The 18812-nt window shown below is 48.7% G+C and overlaps 1 protein-coding gene across 2 annotated transcripts in view; it reads right to left on the bottom strand.

Annotated features, from left to right (window-relative positions):
- Positions 1 to 1590: 1590 nt before the first annotated feature.
- Positions 1591 to 18812, bottom strand: part of RIBC2 (RIB43A domain with coiled-coils 2) — a 95818-nt gene continuing 78596 nt past the window's right edge. For both annotated transcript variants that reach the window (XM_033953129.1, XM_033953130.1), the window contains 2 exons: positions 16645 to 16811; positions 1591 to 1854 (listed from right to left, as the gene is read on the bottom strand). In XM_033953129.1, coding sequence (XP_033809020.1) covers positions 1773 to 1854; positions 16645 to 16811 — 249 coding nt within the window. In that variant the 3' untranslated portion in view covers positions 1591 to 1772. The remainder of the gene's footprint in view (positions 1855 to 16644; positions 16812 to 18812) is intronic.

Here is an 18812-nt window from a genome sequence, read left to right as displayed (position 1 = left end):
TTTCTCTGTTCTGTTTGCATAATTATACAACTGCAATTGTTGCTTGTTTCAGGTCTGTGTTAAATTATATTTTTAGCATAGGCAGCAGAACAGGATGAGTGACTGAGGCCATGGCCCCATTAATATTTTGTCTAGCACATTCTCAGCAACCAGATAACTGGGGGATAGAGCTAAAGATATGAGGGTCTAAACCAGGCCTGCACAACTCAAAAATGATCCGGGGCCGAAATGAAGTCGTAAAATGTAGCGAGGGCCACGGCATGAGGCACCCGGAGGTGCGTGGACATTGCCGTGATGACATCACGCGCATGCGTGACATCATCACAATGACATCCAAGCATGCACAGAGGCATTCCAGATGGGCCCTGAGATGCCAGTAGGGGGTGCCAGCAGGGAAGAGGGCAGGAGAGGAGAGGCACTGGCGGCAGCTGATTGCCTATAGCAGTGTTTCTCAACTACTTCAAGCTAAGTACCCCCAATCACAGACCTCCCAAGCTCCGCCCTAAACCCACCCAAGCTCTGCCCCGATCCTGCCCCCTTTACTAATTGTAATGCAATTTTTTCCTTTCATTTTTCATATACAAACAATGCACACAGCAGATATAAATTCTCAAAACTGATACATTTTAATCACTATATTGAAAATAAAATCATTTTTCCTATCTTTGTTGTCTGGTGATTTAATTAGTTTCTGGTTGGACTTCCTTCTAACTGTGCATCCAATATTTCTTTCCTTCTTTCTGGCTCCTGCATGCTTCCTCTCCTCTGACCTCTCTGTCCCTCCACGAGTCCAACTTTTTCTTCCTCTCTCCCTGCCCCCTTTCTTTTTCTCTCTCCCAGCCCCCCAAGCCACTCTGCTTCTCCAACGCAGCAACACCAAGGCACATGCAGCGACTGCAGTCCACAAGCACTGGGCCCACAAAGCCTTCCCCTCCCCCGAAGTCAATTCTGGCGTGGAGAGGAAGTTCCAAGCCAGCCAATCGCTGCCTGGCTGGCCCGGAACTTCCTCTCCGATGTCAGAATTGATGTGGTGGGGAGAGGGGAAGGCTTGTGGGCCCCGGCGCTTGTGGACTACAGTCATTGCACACATCTTGGTGTTGCTGCATCGGGGAAGCAGGGAGAAATCTTGGGTTCCGAAAATAGGACAGGAGCAAGAGAGCTGTTTTGGACCGCATGTTGTGCAGGGCTGGTCTAAACCAACCAAAAAAGACAGAGGGAGCTAAGACAGCAACTCCAGTAGTTGGAACTTAAAGATAGTACCAGGCAGACTTCTATGCTCTATGTCCCAGAAATACCAAAGAAAAAAAGCAATTTAACTGTGAATGTATAATGCTATTGAGGAGACTAGATAAACTGTTCAGGTCTTTATTTGCTGTCATACACCATGTTACTATGTGTTTTGCTGCCTGATTTTTAGCTAGTATTTGGAAGGGTCATGACTAAATCTTTGCATTTATAGACTTTCCTGGTTCAATAGCATATTACTTGGTCAACACATATAAAATTGATATACCAATAAGATTATCTCAATCTAGTGGCAATTCTACACGTTGTGGTGAATGAAACTGTTCTTTCTTATGTAATGTTATCACAAGTAAAAGATGCAAATCTTTATTAACAGTTACTAGAGAAGACTGTTTTATGAATACATGGATTTAACATTTACATACAAAGCAATAAACCAGCAAATTCATCCAAGGGTAACTTTACCTGCGATTCTTTTTTTAATTTTCACTTTTCCTAGAAAGTCTAAATAGATAATCTCTAGAATTTTAACGACTAGTTGTATTAAATTGCATAAAATATTGGGCTGTTGGAGCATTCGAATATACTTCTTTGTCATAATACCGTTTTCTGGCAGGAAAAGAGGGGAAAAAAGAAGGTTAGTAAACATTTCCATTCAAGTTTTGGATATTTCTAATGTGCAATTCTAATTTGTAATAAAAGGGTGTCAACTTGCAATTCTGAACAGCTGCAAATGGACCATGCTTTCAGAATATCCTTAATGTCTTATGCATATTCATATTGTATTTGCCATGAACTACCTTGATTATATGTAAATATCTCATGCATATTCATTAGGGATATCTTGAAAACCAGGCTGGTTTGTAGCTTTCCAGGACAGCAGTTTCAGAGCAAGTAATTATCTAATTACCTGTCACATACATAAGAGTGCACAGGAATTTGCAGTTTCATAAAAACTAAAGAAACTGCCAGCAGCTGAATTTGCCTAGCTCTGCCTGCAACTTGTAGCAGACAACACCATACAGAAAGAACTGAAAATTATTCTGAATAATGTAACAAATCAGTGAATTTCACTTTCATTTTCAATGTGTGTATATTTTCAGCTCAAATTTTAAATGACTAATGTTTCCTTTATCTTTAATCAATTTACTATGTCCACCATAGGAACAAACTTTTCAGAATTATTGGGGGTGCTCAAAGCACACATTACCATATCTGTAAAAAGGATTGTGTCAGATTGTGAGCCCACCAAGACAGATAGGGAAAATGTCAAGTACTTAAGTATTTCAAGTGCCTGAATGTAAACCGCTTAGGCTGTAAGTGGTGTATAAATACAAAAAAGTATGACAGGGTCATGGGCAAACTAGCCAAGCCATATTTATTTTTTTTCAAGTTTCAAAATAATTTATTGAATAAATGCAAAAGCAAGAACAGAACATAGCAATGTATCAAAAGCACAATAGCAGAATCAGTTATCGCAAACCCTACCAAACCAAAGAAAAAAGCCATATAAGAGCCAGAAAAAACAGAGCAATAACCCCCCCCCTCCACTCAGCAGGGGGCCCAGCACAGCAAATACTGATATACCTGGAGTTTTAGGTACATACTCAAGGAACAAAAGAAGACTAAGCCCCTCCCCATCAAATCTCCCCCTTCCAACCCCACCCCACCCCAAGGATGTGTGTCACAGTAGCATTTCAGGAAGTTCATTTAAGAAGGTAAGTGTCCAGCAGCAGTCTGCGCAAGTGTCCATTAATCACAGGCTGACCAAATTTTACTATAATTCTGCAAATGGTTGCGCCGAAGAGCAGTCAGTTTCAACATTTGCTGTATATAAGTCACCTTGGCCACCATAGTCCAAACTGGAGGAATGGTCAATTGCTTCCAAACAGCAGCCAATAACAGCCTTCCTGCCGTCAAAACCAAATGGACCCATTTCTGCTGCCAGCCAGGCAACCCCACTGTCCCAAAATGCAAAAGACAGCATTCAATGGATTTAGGGATATCCTGACCCACCACTGTCCCCAGAAATTGCCACACAATATCCCAATAAGAGAGAGCTACAGGACAGGACCACCAAATATGTTCAAAAGTACCCACCCCCCTACAGTTATGCCAACATGCCTCTGACCCAGACCCAAACATCGCCCGAAGGCGCACAGGGGTAAAATGCCAGCAATAATAAAGCTTATATCCATTTTCAATCATATTACTGATGAAGTTTAGTATGACATGCCCGAGCCACAAAAGAAGTGGCTGCTGCAGCTCACACCCCCATCGCAGCAGAATCAAAAAGATGCTTCATGACAAAATCCAGTCTACGGTCCTGGACATCCTTCAGGACCACCCCTCTATCTGAGGGTAAGGAGGTATGTTTAGTGACCTGAGCCACCCCCGAATCCACCCTTGGTGGGAGTAGGTGTTTGGAAAATTCCGAAGCCATGGGATACAATTTCTCCATGGCCCTAGTGAACTTCAGGGGACCCTCTGGGGCTTCCCAAACCTCCAAAAGCATTTCCACCAAATCCATGTGGTCCGGAAAGGAAGCAGAAAGCTAGGGCTTAGAACTCATTACTGAACACTCCGCCTGAGCCGCGGAGTCAGAATCAAGTTTCAACGTCCGCAGGGATTCAGAGATAAGATCAGGAAGGCAACTGGACTTAAATAGCCTGCGCACCGCCTGATTCTCACCCAAATAGTGGACCCCAGAGCTCCGGGAATCCCCAATATCCGTTAAGCTAGCCACATCAGCGGAACCCGCCAAAGAGCCGTGCGACAGCAACGGCATAGAAATTGACGCAGGCAGTGAGGCAATAGCAGGAAGTTGCCTCTGGATTTCTAGCAGACCAGCAAGAGAGCAGACTGACATGCTGGAATCCAAAGGCTGCACAGCCTGTCACACCGGACACAGGAGGGGACACAGTCACAACCCGCTTTCGCATGAAAGCCTGATACATCATATCCACAAATTCCGGCGGAAAGTAGTCCCCGGCGGCCAGGACCGATCGGTGGGACTCCGATTTGGAGTATTCTGAAGACTTATGAGACTTATCCCCTGGAACTGTGCTTGCGTTCCTGGAAGCACCCTCCTTGCCCAAATTTGGCATCCCAGACGCTGGAAACGCATCACCGGTGGAATCGGAGGCAATTAGAACCTCCCCGGAGGAAGATAATGAGGCATCCACGCACAGTTCATGCCTCTCATGGGCCGCAGCGCATGTAGCACACGGCTTCGAATCTGCAAGCCACATTTAAGGTATGAATCCATGCCATCCTGTGCTGAGGTGGCCATCTGTGAAGTTTGGAGCAAAAACTAAGTTTCTAAGTCTAAAAAATACAGTTTAAAAAATTTTAATGAAAATCCAAGATGGCTGCCTCGGGTGCCAATTTTGACCAAAAAACGAACGTTAAAAAAGCAGGAAAACGTGAAAAATGACAAAATTACTATTTTACAGGCGGGGAGGGGGGACCAGGGCATGCAGGGAAATCCCCCAAAACCCCGATTTGAAACCCCCCAAAATTGGCAAACTCTGTGACTCACAGACACCACACAGAGACATGTGCTGCAATGAAAGTCTTTGGCAGCCTGTAAAACACAGTACAAGCAAGGAGATCAGTACCTCAGGAGCTGAATAAACTGGATATTTCAGGTCTTCTGACCGCCTCACCTTCCCTGTCACCTCAGATCACGACCACCAAGACCCCTCAGGAAAATCAGGGAAGACATGCGGCGCGGTTCTAATCCCGGTGTACCTCCTCGGAACCGCAGCAGCCTGTGCTCTACCCCTTTGTGATTGAACCAGGGGAGAGATGGCTCCTGAACCTGGATACCCAATCCAATCTGCAGGCTGTCCAGAGGGCTTACTGCAGTTTCAGGCTTACAGAGCACCCTCCAGAAGCAGACTTTAAAAATGTCTGCGATCTCCCGCCGAAGGATCACTCACACTGAGTTAATCTGCAACACGTAGACAAACCCGTGAAAAAAAAAAAAAAATCAAAAAGGACTAAGAAGATAAAACAAATCACGAGCTGAATTAACTGAGATGAAAGCATGCAGAGAAGCTGCAGAACAAACTGGGCAAGACAGGAAGCTCCCGGGCAGGTAGCCCAAAGGGGAGGGAACATCTTTTAGTTGCCTGCAGTTGAAGCTAATAAAGATACAAGATCCCATCCGTTCAGGATCAAGAGAGATTGTACAAGAACTTCTCTTTACTTCACCAGCACTGAAACGTCTCCCATGCCTTAGCATACACTGAAACAGTTGTCAGCTTTTTGACTTTAAGCACAGTAGCAATGACTACTTCTGAGTACCCTTAGTGGACTGGTGCTGTACACTCAAGAGCCATGTCATAAAAGTGTTCTGGATCTTCTAGGGCAATTGGCCCGCTATGAGAGCAAGTCTGGATGTTCCTGGAGTCCGAGACTTTGCTCTTTTTGTAGGCATATGAGATACCATAAGCACCTTTGCCTATCTGGTGCTATGAGAACCACTGTCCCGCGAGATGAGCCCTGCGGTGGATCACCTAGCCCATCTCTGAGGATATGAAAGCTGCTAATCAGGTGGAGAAAGCTTCAGCGAAGGCCAGACAAATGCTGGGTTGCATCAGAAAGCACAGTTACTTACCGTAACAGGTGTTATCCAGGGACAGCAGGCATATATTCTCACATGTGGGTGACGTCATCTACGGAGCCCCAGCGCGGACAGCTTTTCAAGCAAACTTGATTGAAGTTTCAAGTTTGCACACTGCACCACGCATGTGCTAGCCTTCTTGCCCACTAGAGGGCGCATCTCCACCTCGTGGTCCTCAGTTCCATATCAAGCAAAGAAGCCATCCCCGGGGAGGTGGGCGGGTTGTGAGAATATATGCCTGCTGTCCCTGGATAACACCTGTTACGGTAAGTAACTGTGCTTTATCCCAGGACAAGCAGGCATGATATTCTCACATGTGGGTGACCTCCAAGCCAACCAAAAAAGGGCAGAGGGGAGGATGGCAATTCAGGAAAACAGGTTACGTAACACCGACTGGCCAAACCGGCCGTCGCTTCTGGACAAAGTGTCCAGGCAGTACTGAGAGGTGAACGTATGAACCGAAGACCAAGTGGCAGCTTTACATATGTCCTCCACAGGAGTAGACCGGAGGAAAGCAATAGAAGCTGCCATAGCCCGGACCTTATGCCCCGTGACTCGACCATGGAGCGTGAGACCAGCCTGAGCGTAGCAAAAAGAAATACAAGCAGCCAACCAGTTGGACAAGGTGCGCTTGGAAACAGGATGTCCCAATCGATTAGGATCAAAGGACAAAAACAATTGAGGAACCTTCCGATGAGACTTGGTACGTTGGAGATAAAAGGCCAACGCCCTCTTACAGTCAAGCGTGTGAAGCGCCGTCTCACCAGGATGAGAGTGGGGCTTCGGGAAGAACAATGGACTGATTGAGGTGGAAATCAGACACAACCTTAGGTAAAAATTTAGGATGGGTGCGAAGAACCACCTTGTCATGATGGAACACAGTAAAAGGTGGATCCGCAACCAAAGCCTGCAGCTCACTAATCCGACGAGTGGATGTGAGCGCAATCAAAAAGATCACTTTCCAAGTGAGAAACTTAAGATGAGATTTATCAAGAGGCTCAAAAGGAGGCCTCATCAGCTGAGCTAAGACCACATTAAGATCCCAAACTACAGGAAGAGGTTTCAGAGGAGGATGGACATTCCCGAGACCCCTCATGAAACGAGTTACCAGAGGATGAAGGGAGAGAGATCGACCCTCGAGATGCCGATGGAACGCCGCAATGGCACTGAGATGCACCCGAATGGAAGTCGTCTTCAGACCAGACTGAGACAGATGCAACAAATAGTCTAGCACCGAGGATACGGGAACTGAACTCGGGTCCAGATGGTTCGAGGAACACCAGGATGAAAATCTGGTCCATTTCTGGGAATAACAGATCCGAGTCGAGACCTTGCGCGAGGCTTGCAAAATCTCCCTCACCGACTGAGAAACAGGAATCGAAGTCAAGGGGAAAGGAACCAAGCGGTCAGATGTAAAGACTGCAGATTGGGATGTAACAGCGAACCCTGACTCTGAGACAGCAGAGAGGGAAAGACAGGCAGAAGTAGAGGCTCCCTGACACTGAGTTGAAGAAGCAGGGAGAACCAGTGCTGTCGTGGCCAACGCGGCGCAATGAGAATCATCGTGGCTCTGGTCGATTTGAGATGTACCAGCGTTCTCAAGATCAGGGGAAAAGGAGGGAACACATAAAGAAACCTCCCTTCCCAATCGAGAAGGAAGGCATCGGCCTCGAGACGGTCCCGGGAGTACATCCGAGAACAGTAGAGGGGTAGTTTGTGAGTCTCCGGGGAGGCAAACAGATCCACCTGAGGAGTCCCCCAACGGTCGAAGACCTCGCGTAGAACCCGGGCGTTCAGCGACCACTCGTACGGCTGGAGAAGACGACTGAGCTTGTCTGCCAGACAGTTCTTCTCTCCCTGGATGTAAACCACACGCAGGAAAATGTTCTGGGAGACGGCCCATTCCCAAAGGCGCAGGGCTTCCTGGCACAGAGGCCAAGAGCCCGTCCCCCCTTGTTTGTTTACATAATACATTGCCACCTGGTTGTCCGTCCGCACGAGCACTACGTGATCGTGCAGAAGGTGGCAGAAAGCTCGTGCAGCCAGAAAAATGGCACGAAGCTCCAACACATTGATGTGACAACGACGGTCCTCGGCCGACCATAGGCCCTGCGTGCGCAGACCGTCGAGATGTGCCCCCCACGCGTACTCCGAGGAGTCCGTGGTCAGTACCTTGCGGCATGGAGGAATGAGAAACAGCAAACCCCCTGAAAGATTGGAAGACTTGGTCCACCAACGGAGCGAGCGTTTCAAAGAAGGAGTCACTGCTATCGGGCAAGAGACTGGGTCGCGATCCTGACGCCATTGAGAGGCCAGGGTCCACTGAGGAAGCCTCATATGCAAGCGAGCGAAGGGAGTGACGTGAACCGTTGATGCCATGTGGCCCAGAAGGATCATCATACGCTGAGCCGACACCACGGATAGCTTCAACACTTGGCGACCTAACCGAAGCAAGGCCTCCCTCCGAGGAGGGGGGAGGAAAGAGCGGAGGCGAACTGTGTCCAGCACGGCGCCGATGAATTGTAGAGACTGAGCCGTGGACAACTGAGACTTGGGAAAGTTCACTTCGAACCCTAGTCGTTGAAGCAAGATGATAGTCTGTTGGGTCGCTAAGATAACTCCGGCCCTGGTCGGGGCTTTGATGAGCCAATCGTCCAGGTAGGGAAAGACCTGCAGCCCCCGAGAGCGCAGGGCAGCCGCGACTACCACCATACACTTGGTGAACACCCGAGGGGATGACGCCAGACCAAAGGGAAGGACCCGATACTGAAGGTGCAACTCTCCCACCTGGAACCGTAAGAACTTGCGGAAAGCGGGATGCACCGGAACATGGGTATATGCTTCCTTCAAGTCCAGGGAGCACATCCAATCCCCTTCCTCCAACAGGGGGTACAAAACCGGAAGCGATAGCATACGGAACTTCTCCCGGACCAGGAACTTGTTGAGTTTCCGGAGGTCCAAAATGGGGCGCAAATCCCCGGTCTTTTTCGGGACCAAAAAGTAACAGGAGTAAAACCCCCGCCCTCGCTGGTCTGGAGGGACCGGCTCCACAGCTCGTAGGTTCAACAATGCCCTGGCCTCGACCAGGAGAAGGGGGAATTGGCTCCGATTGGACGGGCAACCGCTGGGCGGCATGTCCGGAGGCTGCGACAAGAAGTTTAGTGAATAGCCCTCGGAGATGGTCCGGAGCACCCAGGCGTCGGATGTAATCTCGGTCCAAGCCCCGGAAAAGGACCTGAGTCGACCCCCGATGGGAAGGGGGTTCAGTGCTAACGCGGAGGGGGCCCGCCCCCAACCGCAGATCCCGTCAAAAAGACGGCACGGGCTTGGACGCTCCCTGCGGTGCTGGTTTAGACTGACCTCCCCTGCCCTGTTGGGGTGGACGACGTGGCGGAGGTCTCGAGAAGGCCGGCGTAGTTTTTTGCGGATATCTTCTCGGGGCCTGACGGAAAGGTTTAGGCGGCTGGGCCTTAGGTTTGGGGCGTACCAGGGAGGCCAGAGAACGCTCCTGCTCTGAGAGACGCTTGGTCGCCGCCTCCAGGGAGTCGTCGAACAGCTCAGACCCCACACAGGGTAAGTTCGCCAAGCGCTCCTGCAAGTTGGAGTCCATTTCGAGGGTGCGGAGCCACGCCAGCCGGCGCATCGCCACCGCACAGGCCGACACCCTCGAGGCGAGCTCAAAGGCGTCGTACACAGCGTGGAAAAGGTATAAGCGCAATTGCGACAGCTGTGACATAAAAGTGGCGAACTTCTCCTTGTGGGAGTCGGGCACGACTTCCCTAAAAGATGGAAGGTCCTTCACCATGGTACGCAAGAAGGACGAATATGAAAATGCATAATTTAAGACCCTGGTTGCCATCTGAGAGTTAGCGTAGAGGCGACGACCAAATTTGTCAAGGTACGACCTTCCCTCCCCGGCGGGACCGCTGCCGACACCCTGGCAGGTTGAGACTTTTTAAGCGCCGACTCCACCAGGAGTGATTGGTGGGAGAGTTGCGCCTTCTCGAACCCCTTAGGAGGGAGGGTCCGGTATTTCGACTCCATCTTGGACGGCACCACCGCGACTGTAAGAGGGGTCTCCAAATTTCTCAGTAAGGTCTGATGAAGCACCTTATTGAGCGGAAGGCGAGGGGATTCCCGAAGGGGAGCCGGAAGATCCTGCTCCTCCAAAAACTCCTTGGTGTAGTGGGAACCTGCCAACAAGTCCACACCCAAAGCCCTCGCCATATCCTGCACAAACCGGGAGAATGACAAAGGCCTGGCAGGCGGGGAAGGAGACCGCGAGTGCCCCGCTGAGCCGAAAGGGGAGGTCTGGCGGGAATACCTCGGTTCTCTACCGGACCCCGATCCCCACGAGGCACGCTCCCGTGACCTCGAGGGGGTCGGGGACCGATCATGCCTAAGAGGAGCCTCGGGGGAACCCCCCGGGGTACGAGGAATCGAGGCCCTTCCTTCCGCCTCGGCGAGGAGGAACGGGAACCTTCCCCGAACGAGGAGCGTAAAAGGCTGGGGTTTTCCAGTCGGAGCTCCGAGACCCGTAAGGTCTCGCCCCCGAGCGGCGACGAACGACCGCGCCGCCGAGGCGAGGCGCGAGATCTCTTCGCCTTCCTCGGGCGGCGCCCCGTCCGAGGCCTGCCCAAAGGCGAGGAGCCCCTCGAGGACCTCGAAGAAGAAGAGGACGAGAGTCTCCGCACCCGGCGCAACTTCTCACGGGGCCGCACGCTACGCTCAGGCAGGCCCCCCGATGCCAGTTCAGAGGGTAAGGCCGAGGGTGAGGCCGTACGAACCTCGGGGGCCGAAGCGCCCGAGGACGAGGTCGCCAATTGCGGGGCAGCCGAGACCGAAGCAGTCGAGGTCGAAGCCTGCTGCAGGTGCTCAATGGCCCCGGACAACTCCGAGGCGATCAAAGCCCGGAGTAAGTCCTGGAAGGCCGGGATCGTCATCCCAGGTGGTAACACCTGTCGATGCTCCGCAGAGGGCGACCTCGGTCTCGAGTATTCCCTCGGGGCAATCGATTTTGACACCTTGGGCTGGGCGGAGGCCGACCCTCCCGCCGACGAGGAGCCCGAGGATGGCTTCTTAGTGGAACCTGGAGCTGAGGAGGGAAGTGGAGACTTACCCGAGGTCGGCTTGGACGAGGCAACCTGCTTCGGCGGGGCCGAAGGTCGAGGCGAAGCCGAGGGGCCCGAGGCCGAGGTCGAGGTCAAGGCCGGGGCCGAAGCCGAACTCGAGGCCTTCCCGGCCGGGGAATCGACATCGAAAAGTTCCGCCATGCGGGCCCTGCGTCGCTTAAGAGCCCTCTTCTGAAAGGTGGCACACCGGGCACAGGATTCAGTCGGGTGCTGAGGGCCCAAGCACCGCAAACAGGACCGGTGAGGGTCAGTGATGGATAAGAGTCGGTCACACCGACTGCACTTTTTGAATCCCGTTACAGGCCGGGACATGGGCCCAGCAAACGGCCGGGAACAGACGAGGTCCCTCGGCCGTGGCTACCGGGAGCCCCCGGAGCGACGGAGAAAAAAATAAACTTTTTTTTTTTTTAGAAAATGAAAGAACAACGAAAGAGAAAAATAATAAACGCAGCGACCACGTCGAAAACGATACAGCCGCGGCGACAGAAGGCAATTTTTACAGAGCACAATTATCCACAGGGCTTCTGGCTCTGCGGATGAAATTGAACTGAGGACCACGAGGTGGAGATGCGCCCTCTAGTGGGCAAGAAGGCTAGCACATGCGTGGTGCAGTGTGCAAACTTGAAACTTCAATCAAGTTTGCTTGAAAAGCTGTCCGCGCTGGGGCTCCGTAGATGTGAGAATATCATGTGAGAATATCATGCCTGCTTGTCCTGGGATAAGGAGCTTTATCAGCCGAAAGCCTGAAGTCATACTACCGTTATACAGATCCATGGTGAGACCTCACCTGGAGTACTGTGTCCAGTTTTGGAGGCCACATTATCAAAAGGATGTGAAGAGAATGGAGTCGATACAGAGAATGGCCACTAGGATGGTCTCAGGACTTAAAGACATCCCATATGAAGAACGCCTGATCAAACCGCGCTTATCTTCTCTTGAAGAGCGAAGAGAAAGGGGGGACATGATAGAATCATTTAAATACATCATGGGCCACATCAAAGTGGAGGAGGAAATCTTTTTTCTAAAGGGTCCCACAGCGACAAGAGGGCATCTACTAAAACTTGAGGAAAGATTTCATGGTGACACCAGGAAATACTTCTTCACCTAACGGGTGATTGATCGATGGAATGATCTTCCCAGCCAGGTCGTCGAGGCCAGTAGCGTGCTCGACTTCAAGAGTCGATGGGACAAACAGGTGGGAGTACTACAGAGTTATGCTCAATCGATAGATACTCCAGGGAGGAAGGGTCCTTGAGTGGGCAGACTAGTTGGAGGGAGGGTTCTCAAGTGGGCAGACTTGTTGGGCCATCGGCCCTTTTCTGCCGTCATATTCTATGTTTCTATGTTTCTTAAAGAAATTAGACTCCACAGGTGACCCTGAGGAATGCTGGCCTAGGGCCTGACCCTCAGTAAGCCTGGTTCTAAGAGAGAGGTTGTAGAAGCTCAGCATTAAAGATAGTTTTCACAGCAACTTGTGAACTGCATATATAATTTGCATAGATTTACTTGAGGAGAGAGCTGTTGACTAAAAGGCTTCTTTGGATCTGTTTAGGACCTTTTTGAGACTTTGGGGAGTAATAAGTGGGAGAGAAGCCTGGAAAACTTAAGTCAGGCCAAGCACACTATACGTCAGTGGTGGGAGAGGTGAATCCTCTCACCCTAATCAAAAAGTGCTCCTTGAGACCTCTGACTCGTTTCAGCTTCTTAGTTTGAGACTGAACTCTGATCAGACTCCATAGGTCACCCTTGAGGGGAGGAATGCTGGCCAAGTGCCTTACCCACATTAAGGCTGGTTCTAAGAGATAGGTTGTAGAGGTTCAGTATTAAGGAGTTTTCACAGTTAGGAAATAGTGTAGCCCAGCGGTTCCCAAACTTTCACGGCTCACTTAATGTTTCATAAATTTTTCATGGCTCCCCAGGTCAAACAATAGTATTAGATTACAGAACTGAGTTTCTCAACTTCTTCAAGCCATGTACCCCCTAAGCCTAACAAATATCAACCGAATACCTTACCAAAGCTCCGCCCCAGACCCTCTCAGGCTTTGCCCATGACCCTACCCCCATAATAATAGTACTAACTGTAATGCAATTTCTTTCATCCATTTTTCATATACACACAATATAATCTTAATACATAATGGTAACCACAAAATTAAAAAAAACACAAAGCACACTGTACTCCAGGGGTGCCCAACGCGTCGATCGCGATCGACCAGTAGCTCAGGAAGGCAACTCGAGTCGATCGCACTCGTGTTGCCGTCCTGATCTACGGGCCGATCAGCCTTCCTCTCCAGTGTTCTCCCTAGGGCCTTTTAGCTGGGCGGTCGGCCCAGCTGTCATCTGCCGCTGCTGAACATTAAAAAAAACCCAAAAAAAAACGGCTTGGAGATTTCAGCCCCTAGCGAATTTATGCTCCGGGCTCTAACGTGTGCGTACAGGCTTCTCTTCTCTTCCCTCCGAAACCGGAAGTTATGTCCGGGGAGGGGGGGGGGGAGAAGGGAAGCCGGCACGCACATGTTGAAAGCCCTGAAGCAAGCGTTCGCTACGGGCTAATGCGGGAGACAGGTTAGTGAAGCATTTGTTCTTCTTCCTGCCGGGTCCTGCCTACTTTCTGTTTCCGCGAAGGCAGGACCCGGCAGCATTTCCCCCAATAGGTTGATCACGATCTTGGGCTGATCAGCCTTCCTCTTCCCGACGGCAGAATTGACGTCGGGGAGAGGAATGCTGAATGGCCGAAGCAGGGAGAGCTTGGGGCCTGTTATTGGTGGTGTTTGGGTCCTGGTCCCCGATGGTAATGGCAGTGGCAGTGGCTTGGGGGAGGGCAGGAGAAAGAAAGAAAAAGGGCAGGCAGGGAGACAGAAGGAAAGAAGAGAAACAGAAAAAAATGAAAGGGCGGCAGAGAGAAAGAAAGGGCAGGGAAGAGGAAGGAAAAGTTGGGGGGAAGGAATGAGGTTTGGAGGAGAAAAAGCATACAGGCTAAAAGAAGGGAAGAAAGATTGTATGCACAGTCAGAAGAAGAAAGTGCAACCAGAGACTCATGAAATCACCAGACAAGGTAGGGAAAATGATTTTATTTTAAATTTAGTGATCAAAATGTGTCTGAATTTATATCTGCTGTCTATATTTTACACTAAGGTCCCCTTTTACTAAACCGCAATAGAGGTTTTTAGCGCAGGGAGCCTATGAGTGTCGAGAGCAGCGCTGGGCATTCAGCGCAGCTCCCTGCGCTAAAAACTGCTATCGTGGTTTAGTAAAAAGGGAGGGGGGTATATTTGTCTATTTTTGTATGGTTGTTACTGAGGTGATAGTGCTTAGAGTCATCTGCTTTGACCTCTTTGAAAAACCCTGGAATAGGAATGATGATTAACATTTTCTATGCATACAGTGTGCTTTGTGTTTTTTTTTTTTTATTTTATTGTTGGTAGATCATTTTGACTTGGTCATTTAAAAAGTAGCTCGCAAGCCCAAAAAGTGTGGGCACCCCTGCTGTACGCAAAGAAAATGTTAATCATCATTATATTCAGGATTTTTTTTTCAAAGAGGTCAAGGCAGATGACTTTAAAATATGCAATGTCACTTCAGTAACAGCTATAGAAAAACAGAAAAATATGGTGCAAAATATATAGACAGCAGATATAAATTTTCAAAACTGACACATTTTGATCACTAAACTGAAAATAAAATCATTTTTCCTTTTCCTTTATTGTCTGGTGGTTTCATGAGTCTCTAGTTGCAGTTCCTTCTGACTGTGCATCCAATATTTCATTCTTTCTGCCTCCTGCAAGCTTGCCCTACTCCAGACTTCATTTCCTTCCCCAACCAACATCTCTCTCTGTGACGAGTCCAACTTTTCTTCCTCTCTCCTCCATCCCCATTGGCAACAAGTCTCCTTCTTTCTCTCAGTCCTTTTCTCATTCCCTCCCTTGCTGCAAAGGGAGTGGGGAAAGAGAGAGATAGATCCAGGGTGCATCTCTCCCACTCCCTCTACTGCCACATCCAACATTTCTCCCTCTCTCATCTCCCCGGATCATCATGTGCAGCATTTTTCACCACTGCCCACCAGCCCCATGCCCATTTCTCCTTCTATCAACCCTCTCTAGCACAATGCTACATCTCTCCCTCCATCACTATGTCCAAGATTATATAATGATACGTTATATATATAGTAATGTATGAAGGAATATCGAGTGTGTACGTAATGAAATTGTATAAATTTAAGTGGTACACTTGTTGTTATATGAAAAATGAATAAAAAACTTAAAACAAAACATCACTATGTCCAACATTCCTCCCTCTTGCATCCCTTTCAGTCTGTCCCTCTGTTTCCTCTCCATCACCATATCATTCTGCTCCTGGATCCAACATCTCCCTTCTTCTCCCCTTCCACCTCCTGTGTCTCTCTCTCTTTCTTTCTTTCTCTCTCTCTCTCTCTCCTTTCCTTGTGCCCTGCTTTCTCTCTCTCTCCCTTCCTTGTGCCCTGTGTCAAATCTCTCTCTCCCCTCATTGCACCATCTCTCCCTTTCTCTCCTCTGTTATTTGCAATTTCATTTTCTCCCCTCACCATGCATGTTTCTCTCTACTCCCCCTCCCCTCTCCTCCCCTTGTGCCACCAGATTTTCTTCCTCTTACCTCTTCCTTCTCCATGTGCCATTAGATATCCTTTCTCTCCTCTGTACTCCAAGTCTTTCTTCTATGGGTCGAGGTATCAGCAGTCACTCTCACATGCTGCCTGCCGCTAACCTGGAAGTCTCCCTTCTGCCATGAAGAGACTTCTGAGTCAGTGGCAAACAGTGTGTGTGAATTGCTGCCAATACCGCAATGAGATTCAATGCCGACATGGCCCCCACCCGCTCCGATTCGATGCTGATTCGCATGCTCCCCTGCCTCCGACCTAAAATGCAGTGGTAAACAGATTTCCCTCTGCCACATCATCAGTGATGTGGCAGAGGGAAGGCCCCAGTGGGCAAGCCAGGAGCAGAACTGCTGCTATTTTGACCTAGAGGAAACAAATCCATTCAAATCAATTCACTACCGCTTACCCCCAACAAGAGCTCGATACCGCGTGTTGAGAAACACTACTGTAAAAGATGTCCAATATAAGAATAATCTGTGGTTCCCCCGTATGTTAGTCAGGGCTCCCCAGGGAGCCACAGCTCACAGTTTGGGAACCGCTGGTTAAACCTATTGCACTGGAATATATGTTAATCACATTAGTGCACACTAATATAGCAACCTATCTTAATAAACCAAGGGTAGTACAATGGGGGCAGTCCACCTCAGGTGCAGCCAGTAAGGGGTGCAGGGAGAAGTCATGGGGCTGCGGTCTGGTGTGTGTGGCCATCGGCTCTACTAGCCCTGTTCTCTCTGATGTCAGGACCGGCAAACCAACAGCTATGCACACTAGACCATAGCCCCATGACTGCTCCTTGCGCCCCTCACTTCCTTGGATGATGATCAATGCAAGTACCTTACTGGCTTGTACTCTTATATTCTTGTTTTAAACACATACTGTCAACACTGAATGATTAACAAATGTACTGATGAAAGGTTTCACATAGGTTTGGAAAAATCTGATGTGTTTATCACCTATTTTCAGTCTATTTAAAACTATTACAGACTGCCCACCTATATACTTACCGTGCTTTATGTGCGTCAGCAAGTTCTAAGTTAGTATGATCCTGTGCTTTGCGAAGTTCGTGATTCACTCTTTTTTGTTGCCTTTCAAGAAGTGTCATTGCTCTGGCTGCTTGTACACGCTCCCTATTCCACTGTGCGTCCCTTTGTAGTTCTTCCTCCTTCAGTCTCTACAGACCAGAGGACATGTTAACTTCCAATACAACCAAAGCAACATAATTAAACTGACATTTTATCTGAAAAAAATGTCATTTCACACAAACTGAAACAAAAGATACATAAAGCAAAGTTATTCACCTGTAGCAGATGTTCTCCATGGACAGTAGGACAAGTATGCTCATGTATGGATGACATCATCCAATGGAACCTAGTGTGGATGCTACCCAGATTCCTGTCTAAAGTGAGCATGCAAAACCAGCAGTATAATATCAAAGCTAAAGAATATAACTCGTAGTGGAGGTGGGAGGTGATGTGAGAATACATGTCCTGCTGTCCTCACAGAACACCTGCTAAAGGTGAGTAATTTTGCTTTCAACAAGAAAAAGTAGGACATTGTTTCTTATGTACGGGAATCCCCTAGCTACCAGGCTCACTGAAAAGGACTTACAACAGCAGAAACCAATTAACCTTAACTTATATACAGTCTCGTCATGAGGGTGCAGCCTAAAACAATACAAAAATGGGTCTAGGAGGGTGGTTGGATTCTAGATACCTAATATATTCTGCAGAACTATCTGACCAAACCAACTGTCATGTTGTGTATTCTGCACAAGGTGGTAGTAAAATTTGAATGTGTGAAAATAAGACCATGTTGCAGCTTTGCAAATCTGATCTCAAATGGGCTACCGATGCAGCCATGGCTCTAACATTGTGATCCATGACATAACCTTCCAGTCAGCCCAGCTTGGGTATAACACGAAAGAGCCAAATGGATAAAGTGCATTTACTAATAGCTGCCCACATCCTGTTTAGGTCAAAAGAAACAAAAGGCTGGGTGGAATATATGGGCTTTAGTCTGCTCCAGATAGAAGACCAAGGCTTGTTTGCAGTCCAAGGTGTGCAAGAATGCATTTACCAGGATGACCATGAGGTTTTATGAAAAATGCTCGAAGGACATTTGACTGCTCAAGGTGGAACTCTGATACCATCTTATGAAGGAACTTAGGAAGAATGTGCTAATCTTCTTTCTTTTAAATCCACCCTTTATACCGGGGACAGATGGGATGTCCCCGGTCCAGCCAAGGTCTATAGGAACTTCACTTGACAGAAGTTTCAACTCCCCCCCCCAGCCCTCATTTCCTGGAGCATGCTCCCTGGACATCAGCCAGGAACCTCTATAGGAGGATAGGAAACAAAAGAGGGGGAACTCCTTGCCAAACAATCAATTCTGCTCATGTTAACATATTCATAACAGCAACAATGCAAAATGCAAAACAGAGTATGAAACATTATAAACCTGAACTATAAACAGGATATACCACCTATACAGTCAGAAAAGGGTGAAAACCCAGGACCCCTCTAACCTAACTCCATAGTCAAACAGATGGCATTTTTCAGGAAGGCTGGTCTGAGACTGAAATCCAGCTTACCAGTAAACTGTCAGGTGACCTGCGAATTGGACAGAAAGAGGAAGGGTCCCCAGCATAAAGGGTGGATTTACAAGAAAGAAGATTAGCATAGCTAAGAATTTAATCTTTCATTCTTGTACAATCCCCCTTTATGCTGGGACAGCTGTCCTTAAACATTAGGGTGGGGATTGATGAGCCCGCTGCCAGAACCAAAGTCCCAAAAGCAGCATACTGCTTGGCTGCCACATTGATCTGATAAAACTTGGTAAAGGTGTGCAGGGAAGACCAGGTAGCCACCCTGCAAATCTCTTCAGGCAAAACTGCTGTAGATTCTGCCCAAGAAGACAAATACTGCTAGTGGAGTGAGCCCAGACCCCAAGGGGGGGCTTTTCCCCCACATAGGCAGCAGAAATGGCTGCACAAATCCATCTGGAAATGGTAGTCTTATGGGCAGGACCCGAGAGAACGAACAGATGGTCCGAGAGACAAAACTTGTTGACCTCTAAATAACGCAGAAGGCGGCGGACGTCCAGGGACCGCAAGACTGGTCCTGTGCCTTGGAACCCGAGGGTACGAACATCGGAAGATGGACTTCCTGATTCA

This window comes from Geotrypetes seraphini, chromosome 7, assembly GCF_902459505.1.
Source record: "Geotrypetes seraphini chromosome 7, aGeoSer1.1, whole genome shotgun sequence".
Taxonomy (NCBI): domain Eukaryota; kingdom Metazoa; phylum Chordata; class Amphibia; order Gymnophiona; family Dermophiidae; genus Geotrypetes; species Geotrypetes seraphini.
Note: the sequence above shows the minus strand (reverse complement) of the source record. Positions and strands in the feature narration are given on the sequence as shown.